Genomic DNA, 25,106 nt, shown 5'->3' with positions numbered 1-25,106 from the left:
AGGCAGTGAGTACAATAATAATCGATGGTGAAGTTCCCGATGGATGGAAACTTAGCAGGATGAGCATGATCTATAAAGGAAAGGGGGACAAAGCTGACATAAACAACTACCGTCCTATAACAGTGACATCAGTGGTCTACAGGCTGGCGATGCAGATTATAAAGGAAAGACTGCAGGCGTGGATAGAGGATGAGGGGGTGCTAGGGGAACTGCAGAATGGGTTTCGGAAACACAGGAGGTTGGAAGACAATCTGTTCTCACTGACGCAGTGCATCGAAATAGCAGAAAAAGAACACAGGCCCCTGTGGCTAGCATTTTTGGATATTAAGGGAGCGTACGATAGCGTGGTTCAAGAGGAATTGTGGGGAATACTGGACACACTAGGCGTGGAACATGTAGTCACTAATCTTTTAAAGGGTGTCTATAAAGGTAACAAGGTAGTTATAAAGTGGGAAAAACAGGTATCCAAGCCGGCAGAGGTAAAACGGGGGCTTAGGCAGGGGTGCCCCCTGTCACCCTTATTATTCATGATGTACCTACAAGGACTAGAGGCGAAATTAGAGGGAAGTGGACTGGGCTTCAACCTCTCTTTAGTCAAACAAGGAAAACTTATTGATCAGGCACTACCGGCATTAATGTACGCAGATGATATAGTGCTAATGGCCAACAACAAGGAAGATTTGCAGAGATTGATGGACATCTGCGGTAATGAGGGAGATAGGTTAGATTTTAGATTCAGTAGGGAAAAATCAGCAGTCATGATTTTCAATGACAACGAAGGTAGTGAGCTTAGAATACAGGAGGTCACGCTAGAGATGACAGATAAATACAAATATCTGAGCGTATGGATAAGCAATGGGACCGAGTATCTGAGGGAACACGAAATATACGTGACGACTAAAGGTAACAGGAATGCAGCAGTCATGAAAAATAGGGCACTGTGGAATTACAATAGGTATGATGTTGTGAGAGGAATATGGAAAGTGGTCATGGTTCCTGGGCTGACGTTCAGCAATGGGGTCTTGTGCATGAGATCAGAAGTTCAAGCAAGATTAGAAATTAAGCAACGTGGAATAGGTAGGCTTGCTTTAGGAGCTCACGGGAATACACCAAATCAGGGAGTACAAGGTGATATGGGATGGACATCATTTGAGGGCAGGGAGGCTAGCAGCAAGATAAAATTTGAGAAGCGATTGAGAGAAATGGGGGAAGAGCGTTGGGCTAGGAAGGTTTTCAGCTACTTGTACATGAAGAATGTCGATACAAAATGGAGGAAGCGAACCAGGAAGTTGACTGGTAAATACTTAGAAAACAGCAGGTGGCCAAACCAAAAAGAACTATCGGTTAAGAAAAAAGTGAAGGAAACGGAGACTGACATGTGGAGAATGGGCATGATTAAGAAGTCCGCACTAGAGATCTATCGAACTTTTAAGCAGGAAATTGCCAAGGAAAGGATCTATGATAATACTCGGGGTAGTTCTCTACTGTTTGAGGCCAGGACGGGAGTACTGCGAACCAAGACATATCGGGCCAAATACGAAGGGGTCGACACAATATGCAGTGCGTGTGGAGAGGAAGAAGAAACTGCCGAACACTTGATAATGTTCTGTAAAGGGCTTCACCCTATAGTTCAGGATGATGGCGCAGAGTTTTTCAAAGCACTGGGATTTAGGGACAGCGAGGGCAAAATAGACTTTAAGCGGGTAGACTTAACTAGAAGGAGGTTATCTGATTGGTGGCTAAAGTCAAGGCACGAGTGAAAATTAAACCCTTCACTGCGAAGTACGAATCCTCAACTTCATTATTTAAAGAAAAAAAAGATAAATGTAATGGTTAGTTCACTAAGTATTACGGCTAGGTGGCGTTAGCCGCCGCCCGATCTAAAGGGTACAGCCACATCCATCCATCCATCCATCCGTGACATCCGGGTAGAGTAGGAAGCAAAACTTGCTTTTAAAAGCATGCTGCTTTAATTTTTCAAGGCGCATGTACTCATGCTTACCAGTGCACTTCATAGACTCTCGGGGACTTGGCCTATCATTCGATGGAAAAAATAAAACGGTAAGTGAAAAATTTCGTGCAAACACCTTTTTAGGTGCCAAAAATGTCCTCTCCACATTGTCTTGCGTAGCTGGCACGCCAAGGGCCACTTACGCTGACATGCACAGTTCCTGCTGCCGCTCTCTGCACTCTTACCAAAATTTCAACACAATTCTGCTTTTTGGACGGCATGGCTTCTACAGCATTTTTAGCAAAGATACAGTGTACACTAATCCTAGCTCACTTGTCAAACACGATTGGGTGCCAGCCTCAGCTTCCTTAATCTTCAGAAATGCTTTGAGGACAGACAGACAGACGAGGAACTTTATTAAAGGGACATTAAAGGCAAATATTAAGTCGATGTTGATTGCTGAGATAGCAGTCCGAAAACCTCGCAGTGCTACTTAGTGCCAAGGAAGTGCTTATTTTAAAATAAGACTGCATTTTTCTGGTCCGCATCTCGTTGGCACACTTCAAATTGCCTGCCTCAAGTGGCGCCTCTCACGTCACTGTTGCCGTGCACAACGTTGCCCGGCTCTGCTGCGTGGCCGCCAACATTAGTAGCAGCACAGTGAAAGTAGCGGGAGCCACAGCAGCAACAACGGCCACTGAACAATTTTCTGCCATGGCCTCCGAGATGGCCAGCGCACTTGGTTCAATTGGTCTAGCTAGATGGTACGACCTGTCCAGTTCAATCAGGGAAAAGTTTAACTTTTCAACCACTAGCACCATTCCCCATAGTAACGTGCGGCGGTTCTTTTTTTCCATGAATCAAACAGAAACGAACAAGCAGCATTCTATTATGTCTCTTGGTGCACGGAAGGTTCTTTATTTAGCGCAGCTAGTTCGATTACTAGTGATTAATTGTAGGCGGTAAGTCTGATGTCAACAGGATCATATTGAGAATGTCCTGCTCGAGACACGTGTTCTCCGGCATTTACATTAATTTTTCGGAAAGCAGGGCACTGCTATTGATTATATTGTCGTTTTAGCCATTGTCATACATTCAGCTTTTTGTCTGAGCGGCTGTGGCATACGACGCTATGGAGTCACACAGTGCCAACTGCGTTTCCCTAAGAAACTTCAAAGATAAAGAAAGATTCTTTTTTTCCAGAACCGATCAGACTGCTAGGAACAACATGAAGTCATTTAGCTACTCTCACAATGCCAACCTCCTACAGCCCTCATCTTTTTGTGCTTGAACTACAAAATTTAACAGATCTCATTCTATTTTTGCAGCGATGTTTTGTGAGGTTAGAGGGTTCTCTCTACGCTCCAAAACCCCTTATAGTGTCTTCTAGAAAGCAGCGCATAAAGAAAAAACACTTACACCATACCTTATACATCAAGAGAGAGCCATTTTGTTTTTATGCGATAGCAATAAAACGTTCTCGACTGGTTTTCGCCGTTGCCTTGGGCTTAGGCAAAAATTAATTTTTTGGGGGTGGGTGCACCTTGATCTCAAGAGGGGTCGGGCAGGCAGGTCATTTTGCGCTTATATGCTGGGGGGGTGGGGTGTTGTTATGAACTTTTGACATGAAGCGTGTGACCACTGGCATGCTTGCTATTTCGGGTGGCATTAAACAGGGCTGGTATACGCTTCTACCATTTACTATTAGCCCGAACAGACTGTGCAAAGTGCTTTGCTTTCTAGAGCGATATATAAGGGTATGCATTGATCCTTAATCTCAAGGCAGCCACACCATCGTCGCGCCATTTTGGAGGTTCATTCGTATGCGCCGTTCATGCTCTACAGATAGAACTACACTTATATAGAGTAGCAGAACGCATGCCTGTCGACAATGTTGATGGCAGTGGCTTTTATCTCGCGTTAGCTACAAGCTTCTGTCAATGCCTACATTATAGCGCAGGGACCTGACACGCAGTATGACCATGTTTGGTATCATACGGCATCTCTCTTTACATATTGCTGAAAAAAACGGCAGCTGGAGCAGCTGGCTGGGCGTTCAAGACAAGTCTGACTCCATCTGTACAGCATCGACATGCAAGAGGTGTTCCAGGGGTCTCTAGTCATCAAAATCGCAGTACAGATATCGAACGCGGCGCATGCAGCTAGTTTTTGCAAGTGCTGCGAGTGTGCGGACTTTCGAAATGGCAACCTAGAGTTACTGTATATGCTGCTGTACACACTACCATGCAGCTGGAGCAGAATTTCAGCAGGGGCATCATTGTAGAAATTTTGCCTTGCTATATTCGTTTTGTAAAAAAAACTCTTGGCAAATGAGAATCTCCACAACCAAACACCTAATTAAGGGGGGAGGATACCCGGAAACTATAATTTCTTTATTTTTTAAGATATCTCAACAACATTTTCAGCATATATTCACTACGCTAAAATTAGAAAAACTGCAAAGTTTCATGAAATTGCGCTTAGGGATTCCAAAGTTACTGAGGTCTAACTGGTTGGTTCACTTGTGTGCCTGAGGAAGAGCCGGAAGAAATCCCAGGGCATACCAAAAGGCTGAAATTATTTGTGGTCATGTCTGGATAGATATACTAGGGCACTAAAGAGCCGTTTTTTTTTATTTCCCCCCCAAAAGAATTTTATGCAACTTTGAATTTGATGTAGCCAGAAGGTAAGACATTTATCAAAATTAATTGTTTATTAATAACTATTGGCACCAATTTTCAGAAAAAGAAGCTTGTTATACCCTGGCAAAATTATCCAAAAGAAGAATAAAAGAAACGACACACAAATCTGGCAAGCAGTTCTTGAGAAATCGCTTTCCTCAGCGTCACAACTAGCTAAAAAATCAATTTTGAGAAAACGAGCTTTGAAAGTTCAGCACATGTGTTTTCCTCAAAAAGCTCCAGCAGAGTGATTGATCTGTGGGGCTTAACGTCTTAAAACCACCATATGATTATGAGAGACGCCGTAGTGGAGGGCTCTGGAAATTTTTACCACCTGGGGTTCCTTAACGTGAGCTCCAGCAGAGTAGCTTGAAATGTCCTTGTGCACTCTTTTCCTCTTTTGTCTTCTTCCATCTTCTCATAGTGCTGTTTGGAATTTTTTTTTAGGCGTAGGGCATCTCTTTCAAAAGCAGGCTGCATCAGTTCAAATTTTTTTCTGCGCCGCTGGCGTAGATTCGAGTTCAGCGCAAACGGCATCTCACATTCACATCAATTTCTTTCTTAGTTGGGAAATGCGTCCGCAGATAAAGGGTCGACGGCCCATGCACGCTATTAGCCCCGATGCAGAGGAAGTGCTGTGCCTGTCGATCTCAGCAACACTCGGTGTCACGCTCAACGGCACTGATTTCGAGCACGTGCTGGATCTGGGGATTTCGGTCGCGCTCAATGCATTCGCGGCTCCAGGTACACACAGTTTGTCAGATTCTGGACTGGAGGCAGCCGACAGCACAGTTTCGCTGCCGCAAGCATCTACGCACTGGGCACTTGCAGCATAAAAGTGGAATTTCGATTCTAGTAGAAGCCGCATAACGCATTTCCGCACTTTGAACTAGCGCACCATCTTAGGCTTTGTTGCCGGCATCACGCACAGCAACAAAGATACGAGGCACAAAACTTGTGGGAAAAAAAAAAGAAGAGAAACTTATTGAAGATATAGTGCAAGGCAAACAGCGGCTCGTAAGCAAACGTCTATCCAGGCGTACAAAGCAGAGCGCAACAGTAGCAACAGCGAGACAAGCACCTTGAACGTTCCAGGGAGGGACCGCCCCCGCTTTAAGCACATCAGCCAATGACGGGCGCGCTTTCGCCCGTGAGATATGAATGAGCAAATCTAGCCAATCAGCGCTCCGCATAACATCTTGAGGAAGCGGGGATAGCATATCAATCACGCTGTTCACGTCATTTTAAAAGGCGGCAAACGAGAGAGAAAGAATTCACGGTCAAAACAAGACCAAGATGGCGCGGGACAGCTGCATGTTCTCGGAGTGGCGCGCGCGAAGTTTGGTTTTATTTGGTTTTTGAGCGTGTTTTGGGAACTGCGGCGGCCTCGAAAATAGCATATTTTTTTCCATTTTGAGGTTGAATTAGGCGCTGATATTTACAGAATACCGTAGGTAGTTTATGTGACATACAACCCAACAATAAGTTTTTCAAAAACAGACTTTCTTGCGATTTTTCCCTTTTCAAGGGCCGCGTCCCACCTTAAAATGCAACAACCTCGGATGAGATTGGTTACATACTTGAATTCCGCACCCCTGTTGCTTTGTCAGCAAATGAGACTTCCATTAAACAGAACACAGTTTCCTAGACCCTTTCGGGCTCATTTGGCGGTGAAACAAGATGTCACACAATGCCACTACTAATGTCCAGTAACCAAAAATCAACCTAATACAGTGGACTCTCAGTGAACGTAAATCTGTTAAACAGAACTACTGCTTGAATGGAACAACTGCCTCTGATATAATTGGTTTCATACTTAAGTGCTGCAACCCAGTTTACATCGCAGTAAACAAAACTCCTGTAAAAAAAAACACATTTTTCATGTTCCTTCAGGTTCCATTTATTGAGAGTCTATCATATTTTACTTATGGTACACAATAATGCTTTCTACAAAGAAAGCAGCGAGAGGCTTCCGTATGCACAGAACCAGCAATGGCTGTTTGCTAGTTGGCTAACAGCTGCCCAACGTTACACCGCTGGCTAGCATTGGCAGAGCATGGCGAAGTAGGTAATCCTTTCTCATACACAACAATTATCTTGGAAAGGTTCAGACAAACTTATTCGTCAACAAAGAAGCCAGGAATACATGTATAGTATTCATGAATTTTAAATGCATAAATTTCGGGCTAAATATTGCACATACTTGTGTTTTCCATTAACTTTAACATGGGTCATATCGCCGTAATTTCAACTTAAACTCTTAGATAAGATGCAACATTACCTTTAGAGGCCACATTTTTTGTTATATGACATGGTTGTCTCAAGAAATCGTGCTTAAGATCTGTCAGACTGCACATTTGATGGCACGTTTCAATCAGTGAAGACTGTACATGCACTTACAGCCGTTTGTGTATTTGGTCTCGAAAGAAAGTGGTCACAACAGCAAGATGCTGGCACAACAGTGAGCTAGCAGAGCACATTGTTGTGTGACAGGGAAGCACATACAGACTATAGCTGCGGACATTGTAGCGAGTTGCTTTCACATCCTAACTGTTGTTGTACAGAAACAAAACAGGCGATCCTCGTCTGCAAGTGTATAGATACGTGCAGACGAGTAACAAGCAGTTTACACATACACGCACAAACAACACACACACACAAGCATGAATGAGAACTGTTTGTAGAAATCCTACTGTGAATTGATACACGCTGCGTACCCTTTGTGTTTGGTGCCCCACCTGCCCCTGTTGACCTGTGATAACGATTCTCAGGACCGTGGAAACACGGCCCAAATAAAATAGTTATTGCAGAAGCACTGTGTATGAGTCTGTCTTTCCCAGAATTCCTGAACACTTTGTTTTCTATCTTGTTCTTTGAGTGTGTGACTTATTTTCACTTGTGATTTTTACTTGTGAATTTCACATTGTTACCGCGGCCACGTTAACAATGTGACTTGTGAGGATCGAATCAACCAATGGCTGTGGACTTTGGGTTTATGGCATCAATTGTCAAAAGAAATGAGAGTGCTGTCTAGTTTATTAAGACAATTACTTTTGAATTCCAAGCAACACCGCGGGTTACAATGTTTGACTTCCATGTTCTCAGCAGCCTCGACTACCGACTGGCAGCGTATTCTCACCATGCTAATAAAGTGTAGCAGGCTATGTTTCACTATGCACTAAACGCCAATTGCAGGTTCGCATCACCCCATGAGTGCCAGTGAAATCAACACAAGAACAAATGCAATGCTAAATAGCAAGGGTTCCATGAGTACCCAATGTAAGGATTTCTTTCTTTTCTTTTCAGAAAGCACAGGCAAAATTACAGCTCTCTCGCATGACCGTATGATCGTGCACAAAGGCGATACTTAGTGGTGTGTTCCAAAACATGGGCAAAGTTAACTTTTATACCATGAAGAGTGATTGCAGAACACACAAACTGATTGGCATGGCAGACAATCAGCCACTATGGCTACAGTGGTCAGTGAATGCATCAGAATCTAAAAAAAAAGACTTTTCTAGAGACACGTCACAAATATATTTCAACTCTCAGAAGGTATAAAACAGTTACATAATAATGTGGCTTTACTGAGGGCACACAGCAGATCCAAGCGCATACAATTTAGAAATGCATAGTCTGCCGCGACAGTGGCCCCTTCAGACTCTTGATACGAACCACTGTAGAAAGTTGCATATGCATCTTTGCGCAATATCTCTGGATTGTGTTGGAGTTGATTTTCGGGATTTTTATAGCCATGAATGGAAAGGTGCGCGAGAATGCTGGTTCGAGGTTGTGAGGCAATCAACATGGCAGCAGTGGTGCCTTCAATTAATGCCATTTGTACTTATAAGCAGAGCAGGTCTGAATGAACACTGCACTATTTCTGCATCTGAAATTCCCGATGTCGTAACATATCAACTCCATGAGGCTATGTTGTGGTCCTGTGAAGGCATGCAATATTATCAGGCATGTATGAAAAGTGGTCATTGACTTGACAAACAAAAATGGCTTGATAGTTTTTGAAAAATCGGGAACTCTGACTATGACATCCGATGTGAAAGTCATCTGATATGACTAGTACAATTAATTTTTAAAATTTCTCTTAGGCATAACCTTTGCAGAGCAGGAAAACTGACAAATTTTCAGCATGTGATACACCACAGAGACCAACTGAAAGTCGGCGTCTCCAATTTGGTCATTTGTTGGCGATCTGCTTCCACCAGATATTCCACACCTAGAGACCACTTCCATTAAAAAAAGCCCACATCTAGATTGGCAGAGTAGGAGGGTCTGACTCAATCATAGTGCAGATGCAGCAATATTATCTGGTTCGAAGATCCTACTTGAACACATGATGATTGAAGGTATAACATTTGGTATAAAAACAGAAGGATTTCTATTGACACGTAATTAAAAAAAATCATGACAGGTACTAGTGCTCCATTTTTGTTTCTTCCTCCATCTTCTCTGTAGCAGCTTCGTACTGAGACAGGACTTGCCTGGCCTCCTGCAACAAACCCGTAAAACAGACTGCTGTCACTGTCTAAAGTCGCATTTCATATACAGGGGGTGTTTCTTAAACAATGCAGAGTTTTAATAAAAACTTTACGGGAGCTACGCTCTGGCAGCTTTCCTACATAAACGCAAAATAAGGCAATTCACCACACAAGTGAGCTACGCAAAAATAAGGCAATTCACCACACAAGTGAGTCAACTTCCAGGTTTACACGGACACATATAACTGTGGTGCATCTTCATTATTATTTCATCGCTTTTCTGTTGCATGTCATTCCAGCATTCTACCATGCCTTGTGCACTACATGAGGTACTCGGCTGCTGAGCCGCAGGGCGCGGGTTCGAATCCCGGCTGCGGCAGCTGCATTTCCGATGGAGGCGGAAATGTTGTAGGCCCGTGAGCTCAGATTTGGGTGCACGTTAAAGAACCCCAGGTGGTCTAAATTTTCGGAGCCCTCCACTACGGCATCTCTCATAATCATATAGTGGTTTTGGGACGTTAAACCCCACATATCAAATCATTGTGCACTACATGTGCGATAAGTTTCGATTTTACTCAATTAGTTTGTTGATGAATATCTCAAACTGCAAGCAATGTTTGTGATTTTTAAAAAATCGGTACAGCTGAACCTGCATATAACGAACCTCCATATCACAAATTTCTTGATATAACAAAATTTTTATATTCCCTGCCGTTATTACATAGAAACTCATGTATTTGCAACCTCTATGTAACAAAGTAATAGCAACAGACATCCTTAATATAACGAATTTTCGTCAGGGAACAAATAGCAAATGCTCCGGATTTTGTCGTTTTGGCATGAGCATGTATGTATCTTTTGTGGTTGCCTCTCCGCCAACGAAGGGCGTAACAGCAGTGGGGCGCTCAGGATCGCCAAGGCCCTCGTTACTCCGGCGACTCCCAGGCGTGAGAGAGCGCTTGTTATTGAGCGAGGGTGTATGCGAGGCAGGAAGGGGGCCTGTGCTCCACGAGTTGGTGTTGTCGCCGTTTTTGCCACCGCAGGCGCGTGTGCCGATGTGCCCTCTTCGTCCCTCCAAACCAAGAACAATATAAGAAAGCAACTTTTGCGGTGGCAGTGTCCCGCTTTTAGATAGCTTCACATATGCTGGGATGCGCTGCATACAGAGGACGCTTTACCGAACAGCTTTCTGCTATATTCGTGTCGTTCGATCTTCGTTTTCGACACTGTGTGCGCGTGCAGTTTTCCTGCCCATGCATGGTGTGGCTGCTGCCAACCTTCTGCTCTGCTTTCTTTTTCTTTTTTTTAATGCGAACAACCGTACATCACTACCAAGAGGATGTCAGATTAGGTACTGATGGAAACTCTCCGAAACCATGGTGACAATGACGGATCTTCGGAGGTCAACTCGTCACGTGCTCTCATCTCACGCAGCCAATTAGCTCTGGCAACAACACGACGGCGCACTGAATGTCATGCAATAAATGCCATAAGAAGCAATTGTAATGCAATGCAATACGAAGTAAGGCTGGTAGCCAACTCTTTTGCATCCAACATTGCGGAACTTTTGGTGCGCATATTTAAACGACGTCACGGCACTGCTTCACGATAGTGCAAGGAAAGCGGCTTCACAGCTATACACAGGGATTTCTTTTTCAAATTCCATTTTCCTATGGTTTTAGTTGTGGGTGTGAGTAATATTCTAGGGTGGCTTATGTGTGAGAAAATATTGTCACATGTCAATTCGTAATGAGCCATTTGCTGTGGCATGGACTCGCTTAGAAGTGGAGGAAGAAGAGAACCTCGCTTTCTGGTCTGGTTCTAGAAAAAACAACTCCTAACTGTCTGTTTTATATCGCTTGTGCCACTGGTGGATGCGCTGGGTGCATGCACCTCGGCTCTCGATTTTCAGCCGTCACACCGAGCTACTTGGAGACAGCTACAGCTCCAACAGCACGAGGCAGCCACCGCCTGCGAGGACTATCCCCCAATTCGGTCTCTTATTTCAAGATGAGATGGCAACCTCGATTACCAACAAAGCGAGTCAAACCAACGATTCCGATTCTCTTCTACCGCATGTTTTTAACAGTCCACAAAAACCACGCACATTTCTTGAGGACATTTATGAAAATGTTGATGACTGGCTTGACCACTTCGATCGAGTTGCTAGCTTCAACGAATGGGATGAAGCTCGCAAGCTGCATAGGGTTTACTTTGCGTTGGAGGACTCAGCTAAAATGTGGTACGAGAATTACGAGGGCTCCTTTGCGACGTGGCAAGAGTTCAGTCGACAGTTTCGTGATGCGACCGCAATGTCGAAAGGAAAGAGAGAGCGGAGCAGCCCATCTGGTCTCGGAATCAACGACTTAGCGAGAGAGTTTCGATGTTAGTCGACGACATGCTTCGACTTTTCAAGTGTGCCAACCCTGCGATATCTGAGGAAAAGAAGGTGCAGGATTTGATGCATGGGCTAAAAGAGAAGCTCCTCGCCGAGCTCGTGCGCAACCTGCCAATGACCGTGGCCAAATTCATAAGTAAGGCAACCGCAATGGAGCATACTCTCCTGCAGCAGTCCTCACAGTTCGAACGCCACGACTTCACTGCTGCTGCATGCTCTATCAGGGCTGACAGCGAGAGGCAGGCTCTCGCAGAGTTCATAAAAAGTGTCGTGCGGGACGAGCTGCACCAGCTCCAAGCAGCGGGACCTCAATCACCTGTAACAGCCTTCGCAGACGTCATTCGAAATGAAATCAGACAGGTGGTCGCCCTACTTGCACCACTAAGGCCTGAGGCCCCTGTGCTGACTTACGAGGCGGCCCTGCTATCTTTTGCACCACATGCTCCTGATCCCACTATGTGGACAATGGATCAGCCTAGCCATCCAATTCAGGGCACCTCTTTGACTCCGTCACGCGCATCAAGGTTCCTGAGTGCACCCACATATCTTCCGTTCAGATCACGACAGAACAGCACAAAGGCAAGCGTATGGCGCACGTCCGATAACTGGCCACTCTGCTGCCATTGTGGCGAAGCGGGTCACGTCTACTACAATTATCAGCACCACCAACTTGGTCTTTGTGGACCCCAGCCTGAAGTACAGTCACATACCTTTTTTCTAGGGGTGTGCAAATATCAAAATTTTTGAATACGAATCAAGTACGAATACATAGCTTCGAATACGAATTGAATATTGAATAATGAAGAGGTGCAATTTTTTTCCACCAGTAATCTTTTACTCAATCATATATTTAGGTTGGAAATAGTACTATTGTTATTATAGTCAGTTATTGCACATAATATATTTTGAAAAATGTCACTATCTCTACTTGCCAGAAAGCATAAGATTAAGCTTGTGACTGTGATGCTGGGTTCAATTCACATGATGAACCAACCTTTTGTACCTTTTTTTATGTGTCTGATAGTACTTTATTACACAAAAAAAAAGAAAAGCTTTTGTACCCGCCTTCATGACTAGTAAGCATGAGGCCACTGGTTTGATTTTGGAACAGTTAACACCTGTGTACTTAAGGGGGGGCGCGGCAAGTAAAGTGCCGATTTTGGTCAAAATATGCGATTTTCTGATTTATTTTTTTTCGTAATCTTCAGACCTTCAACTTCCTTGTTCTAAAATATTACAGCGAAACGTGCGCTACAAATCCCGCAAATAGTGTTTTTGCCGAGGCTAGTCGCCGAAAAGTGCGAAAAAAAAGCCCCTGAAACGGTGTTGTTCACGCCGCACAAACGCGCCAAGTTGTTGACCGTGGGCCGCCATTTTGGTAGCTTTGGAAAGAGGAGAAAGCCGGCTTCCCGATGGTCGCAGTCTCGTATTTCGCCGAGTGAAAATAAAAGCGCGAGGAGCAAGTAAAAAAACGAAAACGAAGAACGGCAATTGGCTGCGCGGGTCACGTGGTAGCAGGCGCGACCTCTTACTGGTCAAAGCTGCGCCGCGCACCTTGGCAACCTTGGAAGCGCGAGCGCATCTGCGGCCGCCGTGTCGAGAATCATCCGGCGTGCGCTTCGTTTTTTGCCAGTTTGCTGTTTTTGTGATAGTTCGCGTGCTTTTTTTACCAAGCTTTGTTTACATCGGTGGTCTCTTCTGAGTGCTTGCTCATACTGCGGTGCTATGTTGCCGCAAAAAAAGTTCCGGAGCGTCCACAAGTACGGCAAGCGTCGGAAAGCTTGGAACAAAGGGCAGACGACTGCGGCTGCCGTCCCAGTCGCAGTTCCGGACGGAGCATGCTCTTCAAGCGTCACGGAGCCTCTACTCAGACCCTTCGCTGATTGTTGTGAGGCCGAGAGTGTGGAAGGTGCCACATCGTCGCATGTCAGACCGCCGGATGCCGTCGACCGTGATGGACGCTCTCGCGAACCCGATTGCGGTGGCACCGCGTCGGCAGCCGTTGCAACTCCGGGCGTGCGCGCGTCGAACATTCTATCGCGAGTTTCGGCCCAGATTCCGAGCAGTGAAGAAATCGCGCAGCGGGCGCAGACAAGGCGGGATGTTTTGGACGCCGTAGCATCGAAGTCCGCTTCAAAGCGGAAGCTCGAGCTTCTGAACGAAGGCTGCGACGAAAATGACGGCGGTAAGGACTCCACATTCTTCATTGTAAATAAGAAGATGCTGAACGGTCTGCTTTCGTCAGTAAAGTGCAACAAGTGCGACGAAGGGTCGATACGCCTCGAGACTACGCACTGCCTTGGACTCGCGGCGAGGATGGAACTTTTTTGTGACAATTGTGGCATAGTGAACAGTGCGTGGTCGTCCCCGAGGTGCTCCGGGCAACAAAAAACGAACCCCTTTGAGGTAAACGTGCGTGCTTTGAGGGCTGTGCAGTCAGTTGGCAGAAAACAATCTGCCATAAATGACATTTTTTCTGCGATGGACATTTCGCATCGAGCACTGCACCACAAGTCCTACCAGAGACTGCAAAGGAAGTACAGCCACCCTGCCACCACATCAGCTGCCACCCGCATTGAAGCAGAAAGTGCACAGAAGGTGCATGACATTTACAAGGACCTAGGAGGAGTGCCAGGCAACATTGACGTCATTTACGACGGCACATGGATGACGAGGGGGCACAGAAGTCATATTGGCGTGGGCTGTGTAATCGAGCTGTACACAGGCTTGGTCTTGGACCACTGTGTCCTGTCCAACTACTGCCAAGGCTGTGCTGTTGGCCCCAAGCCTGGTGACGACAACTATGAGGAGTGGCTTGAGAAACACAAGCCACAGTGCCAAAAGAACACCGATGCTAATGCAGGCCAAATGGAAGTAGAAGCAGCTAGGATCATGTTTGAAAGATCGTTTACCAAGTACAAGCTTCGATACATCAATGTGCTCTGCGACGGTGACAGCCGTACGTACCTTGCCCTCACGCAAGACAAGGTGTATGGCTACATGGTGATTAAGAAACAGGAGTGTGTGAACCATGTGAAAAAAAAGAATGGGCACTTCCTTGCGCAACCTTCTTGATGAGCACAAATCCAAAGGCCGAGGACTGAGCATGGGTGGCAAAGGCCGGCTGACGCAGGGCCTGATAAAGAAGTTGACGAATTATTATGGCTGGGCCATTAAGAGCCACCCCAACGATGTTCCTGGCATGGAGAGGGCCATCATGGCCACTTATTACCATGTAACATCCACAGACCAGGATCCACACCACGACCTGTGCCCAAGTGGGACTGACTCCTGGTGCCCGCACAATCAGGCATTGGCCAAGGGAGAGCCGCTGCCGCCTCACAAACATAAACTGCCCCCTCACGTGCGAGTGGCACTGCTGCCAATCTACAAGCGCCTCTCGAACAAAGAGCTCCTTGAAAGGTGTGCGCAGGGAAAAACCCAGAACGCTGTGGAGAGTATGAACAGCCTCATTTGGTCACTCCAGTCCAAGAGCCAGTTCGCCTCCCTTCGAAGTGTGGAAAGTGCAGTTGCAGATGCAGTCTGCCGTTTCAATGGTGGCTGCAAGAGTGCGCTGCAAGAGATCACTGCTCAACTGGGCTTCAATCCAGGAGACTGCTCTTTGCGGCGAGCAGCCGAAAAGGATGCCAAAAGGGTAAAGAGGGCTCAAAAGGCGCATTGTTCCACGACAAAGAAGCGCAAAACTGGGTTGCGCTCTACAGAGGCCAAGGCCACAGCATCTCAGGATTACTGCCCAGGAGGATTCTGAGTGTTTTAGGCATGTTGTGAACTTCCAAACAAGAGTGAACTTTCAAAGTCAGTTTTCTCAACTCTTGATTTTCGCCTATGTGCCTTCGCTAGAACATCTGTCATTTTCTAACAAAGACTGATAGAGTCGTTCCGTTTTTTGCACTAGGCTCAGGAGGCCTTTAGCAGTGCAATAAAGCTTTATCTCTCTTCTTACTCATCATTTAAATTTTTTAGAACACATTTTATAATTACTGCGATGTGTGCGCAAAACAACATCCGTGTTTTGGAAATTTTATTTATGGTTACAAGAACTAGAAAAATCAACTAATAGCTTCTTTGCACAAGTTGATGCTTTGGGAACATAATAATATGAAAAAATAATTTCATTTAGCAATAATTATCTCTTTAAGTGTGAAGAGCATTAATTAGTATAATTATGCTTGTAACTCAAAAAGTACAAGAGGTATTTGAAAACGGTTTTCATATTTGGAATCCTCACAATCATCCACATACACACACCAAATTTCATCACAAACAGTACATTAATAAAAAAATTAGTTTTACTTGCCACGTCCCCCCTTAAGCCTAAGATACTATTAAAGTAGTCTAGGTGGTCACAATTCATCCAGTTTTGGCTCGAAAAACCCCCATTTTATAGTTTTATTTTTAATTTTGACCTCTGTTCTCTTAGGTGTATTTGGGGCATTTTCCAACTACATAGCAATACTCGTTATCTCGCTTGCTTCCATTGCCTTTCTCGAGGACCACGCTTCCCATTTTCCGATCAACAATGCCTTGTTGCGCTGACAGCAGCACGGTCATGACTGAGGTGTACCGCGCGCACAGCAATAACGTGAGGTAAGCGCGCGAGATAGATGATTACTGATGCATGATAAAAAGACGCCCGAAATAAGCTTTTTTGTTGACGGAGCCACAACTCCCGACGGCAAGGGCACTATTTTGCCGCATCTCGACCCCTTTCGGCGCGCTAGCTACTGACGGCAGTAAACTGACGTTGGCAATAGAGTACGATCGTAGCAATGGTGCGACGGAGGGTTGATTGCAGGAGACATTGCCACGCGAGCGCGATGCGCATACTACGTATTTTCAAAGACGCTTTGGGGAATGCAGCGGAACTACGCAGTAATCCCTCCATCCCCCTACGTGCGTCACCGGACGCCATTGTGACATTATCCAAAGTGCTTGGCCTTTTCTATGTTTGCCATTGAGCGGAAAAACACTTCAGATCATTCGCATGACCATATCCGCTATCATGAAATCATTCTGGAAGTATGAAGAGGGTACACATGTTAAAGTAGCGGCACAGCTGACAGACGACTCGTCAGGCTTCAACATGTGCACGTACGTTTCTACGGTGATTCATTGGCGAAAACTGGCGTGGCTATACCTGAAACACCTTGCCATCGTACATCAAGCTGATCGCGCCCCTAGCTAGTTGCATACAGTGCATCGCCTACTAAGTTCACTGCATCAGCGCCGCACCCTGTAACGTATACGCATGCATTTGCCCTTGCGCGGAGGTTTTTCTTCTTTGTGCTCGCTCAGCACAAGACCAATCAAAGGTGTGAAGACTATTTTGTTCAGCCAATGCGGCAGTGGCGAGTTACCCTTGTTTCCGCGAGCGATATGCACTTGCGGTCCCACGCACAAAGGCGCGATAGCGGACGGCGTGGTCAGTACGCTTACATGAGCCGTAACAGCGCTAAACCGCTGAGCCACACGTACTGCTGCGCAATCAGTACATAATTTAGATTGATTGAGATATTTATCCGTGGTAGGTTTGTCACGATGACTTACCGCCGCACTCATTGGTAGCTGTCATCACGCTCCTATGAATTTCCATGCAAGCATCACCGCATTTACGCCAAAGTCATAGTAATCTCTGCATGATCTACTGAGGCTCTTATGGCAAATGCGCAAAATCATAAGTTCTTCACAGTGACATATGCAAACGAATAGACTTGTGCGAATAGGGAATTTTAGGTTCGAAGCGAATAGTGATCTTGGTCGCATAATTTCGTATCGAGTTCGAATAGTATACATGACATATAAAGAAAAATGAGCATAGTTATCATGACCTAACAAACCTGCACAATATTTTTTTTAAAAATGGAATAGAGCCTCTATGCAAATTCCTTCTTTTTTTCTCATTCAAAAGAATTCGAAATAACTTTGAGTAGTAGCAGGATTTTACTTTCAGCAAAATACGAGTCATAACCCTTAAAATACATAACATTTTTAAGATTTATTATACTTAGAGCATATAAGCCGTCAGAACTAACTTTTAAGCTTAATAAAATGAATTGATATGAGAGTAATATTTTTCACTTAAAGGGGCTGTGCGACACTTTTTCAAGTAGCCATGGAATGTATACACTAAAGAAGCTTATTTATTGCCTCTTGAATTCACCGCGGGAAATATTTTTAGAATCTGTCCAGTACACGCAAAGTTGCAAAGATTTCTCGCACGCTGCAAGTGCATTCTCTCTTCTCATCCCGACGAAAGCACTGGAAGCTAAGCAGGGAAAAATGACACGGGGAAAGAAAATACGCCACACGTGCTTTCTCAGCTTGTGGAGTCATTTGCCGACAGAGGAGAGCAATTTTTAGCTGACTTCGAGAATTTATTGTGAATCGCACGTCGCATGCTGCGCTATAATATTTGACTTGCGTGTCCTCAGTAGCCTAGACTACCGATCGGCAGCATTTTGTGTAGCAGGGCCCCTTTAAAATTGACGAGCAGCTTCACGGCAAAGCAGATTTTTCTTGGATAGGTGCTTTCACGGTTCAGCACCCCCTACACTGCAGCGAAAATACCTTTACAGGCGTTACATTCAGACTAATATGCACCTACTCGTTCCTTGCGAATACAGTTCCTGCTTATAACGAACATCCATATAACGAATTCCTCTATGTAACGAAGTTTTTCTGTTCCCCGCCGCCGCTCCATAGTAGCACATATATTTGCTATCTCTATGTAACAAAGCAACAGCACGAGACAACGCTGATATCACGAATTTGCCCCATGGAATATCTAGGAATCTTACTCCCCATTTTGTCATTTTGGTAAAAGCATGTATCTTCCGCGGCTACCCCGCCGCCGACCAAACGCGAAGCGGACAAGTGGGCCACGTCGGCGTGAGGTGGGCCTGCACCCCACTAGCCTGCGTTGCCGCCGTTCTCGCCGTCGGGTGTGCCCCACCCCTACTAAAGAAAAAAAAAAAAACCTTAGCGCGTAGGCAGTACCATGCTTTTAGGTAGCGTCACATATGTGGGACCGCGCTGCATGTGGAGGGCGCTTTACCAGAAGATTCCGCGGTATCCGTGTCTGTGTCCGTGTTGTTCGCTCTTCGTTTCTGACACCGCGCCCACGTGCATAGTTTCAGTGCGCGCGCATGGTGTGGCCCCCGATGACAATCAGCTTTGCTTTCTTTTTTTTCTATGCTATAGCAATTATGTTTATGAACAGTCTCGGCTGGTTTTTTGCCGCCACTGCGCTGTCATTCATCGTATATGTATACGTGTCTACATATATAAAAACTCTAGAAGAAAAGCCACCCGCGCTAGGCACCCGGCTCGTCACGGTGCTCCGACGCGCGTTTATCTCCGACGCGTACTTTGCCCCCCGAATCGGGGAGGGCGGGTGGTAGATGCGTGTGCGCAGGAGCTTATCCTTTGGTGGGGAGAATTGAGCGCCTTCGACTTTTACCAGAACGATTGTGTTCAGTTGCCGGGTGGACACACACCACTTCGCTCGCTGGACAGGAGCCGTGAGCAAAAAGAGTGCGCTTTTTAAACACAGCGAACAACTAAGGAACTTGTTAGTTCGCACTCATTACATTTCGTGCCTTGTTTTTATTTAAAGAGCGCGTTAAGTGTCGAGCGGTAAATGTTGTTAAGTGGCTGTCGCCCTGTGTATGTTGTTTTCATGTGTCATTTGCGCGTGAGCAGCGCGTTGCACGTTTCGATCTGCTTGCCATTCTAAGCGTTACATTCCAAGTTGTTGTTATCGCAATCATTGCTTCGCCCTTGTGGTGAAACTGTTACTTTTCTTAATTTCAAACAATCGTGTCCTCACCACCACGAGGACATCAAATTAGGCGCTAATGGAAACTTTCCGAGACTACGGTGATGACGGATCTTCGAAGGTGGACTCGTCACGTGCTTCCGTCTTGCGCCGCGTTGCGAGTTCACAAGCTGGTAGCTTTCGCGATTAGCCGATTAGTTCTGGCAACACGGAGGCGCGTTCAATGCAATGCAATGATCATGATAGCAAACAACTGTAATGTTATAAGGAATAAGGCTCGCAGTCAACTCTTTTAGATCCGATATCGTGAAACTCCGACAAAAAAAAAAATGCTGGTGTGAGCATACGGCTGCTCCAGGGAGAAGTGCTCTTTTCACACAGTCCCTTCGCATTCAAATCGCACTGATACTCGCCGAGATAGCAAGCACGCTGGCAATCGCGAACGCCATTAAAATCCAAGTTCATTATTGCTACTCAAGTGATCCCCGTGCTTTTCATGCTTGTTCAAGACTCGTGGTTTACTTTCTATCTGAGCATTCGACGGCTGTTGTAACAACACGCAGGAGATGTTATGCACTTTTCAGGCAATAGGGATAGGCCGACTCATTTGATCTTTGCTTCAGCAACGCCTGTGTGTTTTCACCCGCCCGTGAAAATTACGATGCGCAGCGGCATATATTATCAATTTGGACTTGTTATGGAACATGACGGTGACAGCAAAAACCAGCCACGAGTGTCCATACAATTGGTATCGCAATAATAAGACAGCTTTTTACTGTAAAATAAGTGTTTTGGGCTAGCTCTGCCTTCAGTCCGCCTTTTGTTTAATTTGCACGCTTATTTTCCAAATTTTCATGCCGAACCTGCATATAAAGAAATCCTCTCTATAACGAAATTTTACGGGAATTTATCAGTTTCGTTATAATCAGGTTTAACTGTACTTTGAAATCTTCAATAATTTAAATTCTAACCAAAGCGATTTCGAATACAGTAATATTCGTTTGAATATTCGAATATTCGCACGAACCTACGAACGAATATTTATGAACATTGAATATTCTAGGTATATTCGAGTTAGTTCGAATATTCAAAATTTTCGAACATGTGGTTATCGAATCGAATACGAATATTACAAATGCAATATTTGTTGAATATTGGAAACTTTCGAATATCCGCACACACCTACTTTTTTCCTTATTTCTATTTTCATGAGGTGCCAGAACGAGGCTCCATAACTGATGCAGTGACAACAAATAAAGGCAGGGAGCTACCTACATAACTAATGGTATCCTTTTGAGGAAGGAGACAGAAACCAGTCTGAAAATCTTGCACAGCAATAACACACGAGTACGACTCACCTTGAGCACGTGCTCTGGAAAATGTGCCAGTTTGGCGACTTCTATGCCAAAGCTTTGACTGCACACGCCTGTAGAGAGACATTATAGTAAGGAGTTTAGCCCAGCACAATGGGTCATTGTACTAATACATTTAACAATTAGTTTTGTGCCACTACAGTTAAAAGTGGCCTTACAATGCTTCTTAAAATGGACCCGCAAAGCCACATTCAAGCACAATTTTATTTTAAATTATTTGCGCATCAGTGAGCCTGTGCCCAGTGGCATGATAAACTAGCAGATAGGTAAAAACCAAGATGTGTAGACATCAGCTTAAAGTCAATGCGAGTGGTAATTAATACCAAATAATTTTGAAGAGAATTCAAACAGCAGCAGTATTTGAATAGCAGCATGATGCATGTTGTAAGCAATAATATGCGACATATTTTTAAATGAGTCAAAACTTGCCCATATTAAGCCACAACTACCCACCTTTCAACTTAAACGGAAATTAAAAAAAAGAGAAAAAAATATTTGAGGTGCCATTTACGAAGTGTGGCTTAGCACTAGAAATGATTTCCCGCCTTTAGATCGTTCCACAGCAAAGATGGTTTCACTGCACGCTGCACTGAAGCCGTCTTTCTTAAGATTTCACACGTGGTGAAACAATTTAGGTGAATTTGTTCTACATACTGTAAATATCCACGTATAATATGAACCCGAATATAATACGAGGCCAAATTTTAGAGGCGCGAAATGAAAAAAAAATTGTACCTGCGTATAAAACGACATAGAAAAGGTCCCCGAAAACACATTTATTCAGCACACATCCGCCATGTCAATCGCTGTCGTCTTCAACTACGCTTTCCTCGGACATTTCCTTGTCAGACAAATCCTCAAATGGGTGCTTGTCTTCTGTGCCATCGAGGCATTAGAGATGCCGCACTTCTTGAAGGACCAACGCACAAGGTTCTCTGGGATGCTTGCCCAAGCGTCCACGATCCATTGGCATAGCGTGGACAGCGACGTCCGTTTCAGCCGCGCGGTCGGCGTCACTGCAGGCTCACCTGAGCGCATCCACTCGGCGTAGCAACGCTTAACCGCATCCTTGAATGGCTTATTCACACAAACGTCGAGAGGTTGCAGTTCAGATGTCATCCCACCCGGGATCACGACCAGTTCCGTGCTGCAGTTGCGCAGGAGCTTCTTCAGTGAGTCGGCCAAATGGCAGCGAAACGCGTCCAGCACCAGAATGGATGGAAAAGAGAGCAGGGCACCAGGCCGTTCGCATAACACACACTTTACCCAGTCGAGGACAAAGTCTTTATTCATCCAGCCTTTATCGTGACATCTCACGATGACATTCTTCGGTAGCTCCTCCCTTTCGGCATTGTCTTGCGTTTGAAGATGACATAAGGTGGGAGCTTATGGCCGTCCGCTGTGCCCGATAACATCACTGTGACACGCGTTTTTTCATTGCCGGTGGTACGGACACTAACCTGCTTCGAGCCCTTCTCATGAACTATAAGGGGCGATGGCATGTCCAGGTAAACTGCCATTTATTCCGCATTGCCGATTTGTCCCAGTTGGAAGTTCTGCGAGCGGCGCAACGTAATCACATGGCGTTGAAATGAGATAAGAAGCTCTTCAAAGGCTTCAGGGAGCTTCTGAGAAATGGAGGTTCGCCAGCGCAGGGAAGATCCGGCTCCAGTACTTGCTAGCTTTGAAGTCCGTTCTCGACATCCCCTTTTCTCTCGCCAGCTACCTCGCTTTCATCTGCATCAGGTCCATGATGACTGGCAAGTGCGCCGCCCACTGCTGTCGAACGAACTCTGTTAGTGCGAGTTCAATCTCTGGGAAGGCCCCTTTTTTTGGACCGCGAAAGCTTCTTCTCTTTCTGCTGCACACGAAAACCGCTTATTTCTGTCGTTGCCATCCACGGACACTTTCCCCGGTGACTACAAACTGTCTTCCGGCCGCACTGTTGCCAATTTCCTTAGCAGTTAAGATGACCTTTCTTTTGAATGCAGCCGAGTACTGGTTTCGGTGCCCTGGGATGTTCCACCTTTGCGAAGTGAGCCACAGAACACAGCGAGATTCACCGTCCGCCTGTCCGCTGTCCAAGCACTCGAAAAACTCAACAACAAAGAAAAAATTGGTGCTAGCGCTCACTTTTGCCACGCGAGGGCGTGAAGATAACAAAGCCAAGCAGTAGCCACTCGTAGACAAAAAGAAGCCGTAGCCAAGTGGCAGTTACGAAACCGAAACTTCAAGCACAATGTCCTTTTTCGAGCAAGTTTTCATTCGGATCCGCACATAGTACAAAGCGGAAATTTAGAACGCTAATATTTGAAAAAAAAAAAAAAAAAAAAACCTTGTATATTACGCGGGTATTTACGGTACTTGAAAACTTCAGAATATACAATGGGTCTTGAAGCGTATTATTACTGCAACATTTGTTCAAACACTCAAACAACTAGAATACTCGCAGAAGCCCAGTGAAACCCTTGCGCATGAGTGTCAGCAAGCCTGCTACTGGGAACAGGTCAACTAGCCAAATACTTAAGACGAACTCAAAGAGACCACAATTATATGTTTGTCTTATCGGACGTGTCCCCAACAATCGAATGCTAACGTGCCAAGTATGCCGAAATATATTGTTTGAAAACACTGGATGAAGTATACTTATTAATGGGGAGGAAAGGAACAAGAAAAAGCATTTATTTGGCTCAACTTGATAAAAGCTATGCTTTCAAGTAGAGTATTTAGACTAGGCGGTAACCGAACAAATACTTGATTTTGCGACTCCGTAATAAATATGCTCATAAATAACTTGCTATCACGCTTTAACAACAAAACTGTAGCACGGCTATAATTTGACGATTACAAAAAAATAAAAGTGACGAGACAAGCACAATTTTCCTTCAAAGAATGAAAAATTTATTCTTCTGGATGTTCACCTTCTGAGAGGCTGTTTTACTGGCTTTGCTATCACTTTTGGATACTCCTCCATTGAATACCGCTACCTTGACAAAACCTATATAAGCCAAGTTGCTTATGAAAGTCTACAAGCTTTTCTTTGAGGTTCAGATATTTTTTTATTTGGAGCATGCAGTAACCTTTCCTAAACAACATGCAGCTGAAGATCTCGATTTACGCTGCTCACAATCACAAGTCTCGGGCACACAAAAAAAGACACAACGCAGCTATACTTAGTGTGCACAATGACCTTCCCTTGTTGTGCACTATCAAAGTGGCACATCACAATTTGCTACATTTCACTGGGAGCACATATGATGCGCACAGGCCCTGTGCAAAACAACGCAAACTGACCACAGCATGTATTTGGGTGCTATTGTGTGGCGCCGATGACAGTGCATCTGTCTCCTCTGATGGAAGCACTAGTGCCGCACATGTTGTTTCAGTTTCAAGCAATTATAATGTACAGGCAATCTTTGTTTTCATTTTCATTTAGCTTTTTTTTTGCCCCCCCCCCCCTTCACTTGCATTTTTCCCTCTAGCCAAGCTTTTGTGTTCTTTCATTCTCCATCCACTTTACTCCTGTTGAGGAAATGAAGAACACGAGGAGAATGCGAAAGGACGAAGGCTTTTTATTGCCTTTTTTGCGGATAAAGACGGCCCTTTTTCCACCTACAGGCTAAGGGTGAGAGCGCTACCAGCTTTATGCGCTGACTTTTCTTTTCCACTTACCGTATTTACTCGATTCTACCGCGCCCTCGATTGTAACGCGCACCCAATTTCCAACAGCGAAAAAAAAAAAAAAAGTAAGACATCGCTTGCAACGCGCACCCATTTTTCTCGCTGGCCCGCACGATCACACCACTCGAAAAAACTACTCCTTTCAGGAGCGTCTTCCATTTAAATATGAGGTACGGGCGAAGCTTGTGCCCACTTGACGTGTAACAGAGCATTGCCGTCACTGTAGTTTTACCGTGGACCGATGTCAGCACACGAACTTGCTTCGCCCCTTTCTTCTCGACGGTTGTGGTGCCAGGCATGTCGAAGTAAAGAGGCGTCTGACCAGCATTCCCGATTTGCCCAAGCAGGTAGCCGTTGTTGCGCCGCAAGTTTAGGACGAACCTCTGAAAACTGTGAAGCTTTTCATCGTACTCCACTGCAAAACTTTTCGCATATGCATGTTCCCCTTCGGAGGGAAAAGCCTTTGCTCTTCATAAAGTTAGTTAGCCAGCACCTGCTCGCTTTAAACTGGCTCCACATTAGACCTTTTTCTAAGACTAATTGCATAGCCCGCACTTAAAGCAGTTCTGTCGTCACGGGCCGCTGTACCGCTCACGGCTCAAGCACATACTCGCCGAGCAGTTCTTTATTTGCGGAAACCGACCTTGCTGTGGTCCACTGAAGCCTTTGCGTGAAGCTTTGCTGTCGACAATCTTCTGCTTTTGTTTCCGCCGGTCCCGCACGCACGT

At 45.2% G+C, this 25,106-nt stretch overlaps 1 protein-coding gene across 1 annotated transcript in view; it reads right to left on the bottom strand.

Annotated features, from left to right (window-relative positions):
• Nucleotides 1-6,507: 6,507 nt before the first annotated feature.
• Nucleotides 6,508-25,106, bottom strand: part of LOC142817919 (DNA mismatch repair protein Msh2-like) — a 127,159-nt gene continuing 108,560 nt past the window's right edge. The window contains exons 25-26 of the mRNA XM_075895879.1: nt 20,683-20,750; nt 6,508-9,139 (exon numbers count right to left, since the gene is read on the bottom strand). Coding sequence (XP_075751994.1) covers nt 9,065-9,139; nt 20,683-20,750 — 143 coding nt within the window. The 3' untranslated portion in view covers nt 6,508-9,064. The remainder of the gene's footprint in view (nt 9,140-20,682; nt 20,751-25,106) is intronic.

The sequence above is a fragment of the Rhipicephalus microplus genome, chromosome 5, assembly GCF_043290135.1.
Source record: "Rhipicephalus microplus isolate Deutch F79 chromosome 5, USDA_Rmic, whole genome shotgun sequence".
Classification (NCBI taxonomy): Eukaryota; Metazoa; Arthropoda; class Arachnida; order Ixodida; family Ixodidae; genus Rhipicephalus; species Rhipicephalus microplus.
Note: the sequence above shows the minus strand (reverse complement) of the source record. Positions and strands in the feature narration are given on the sequence as shown.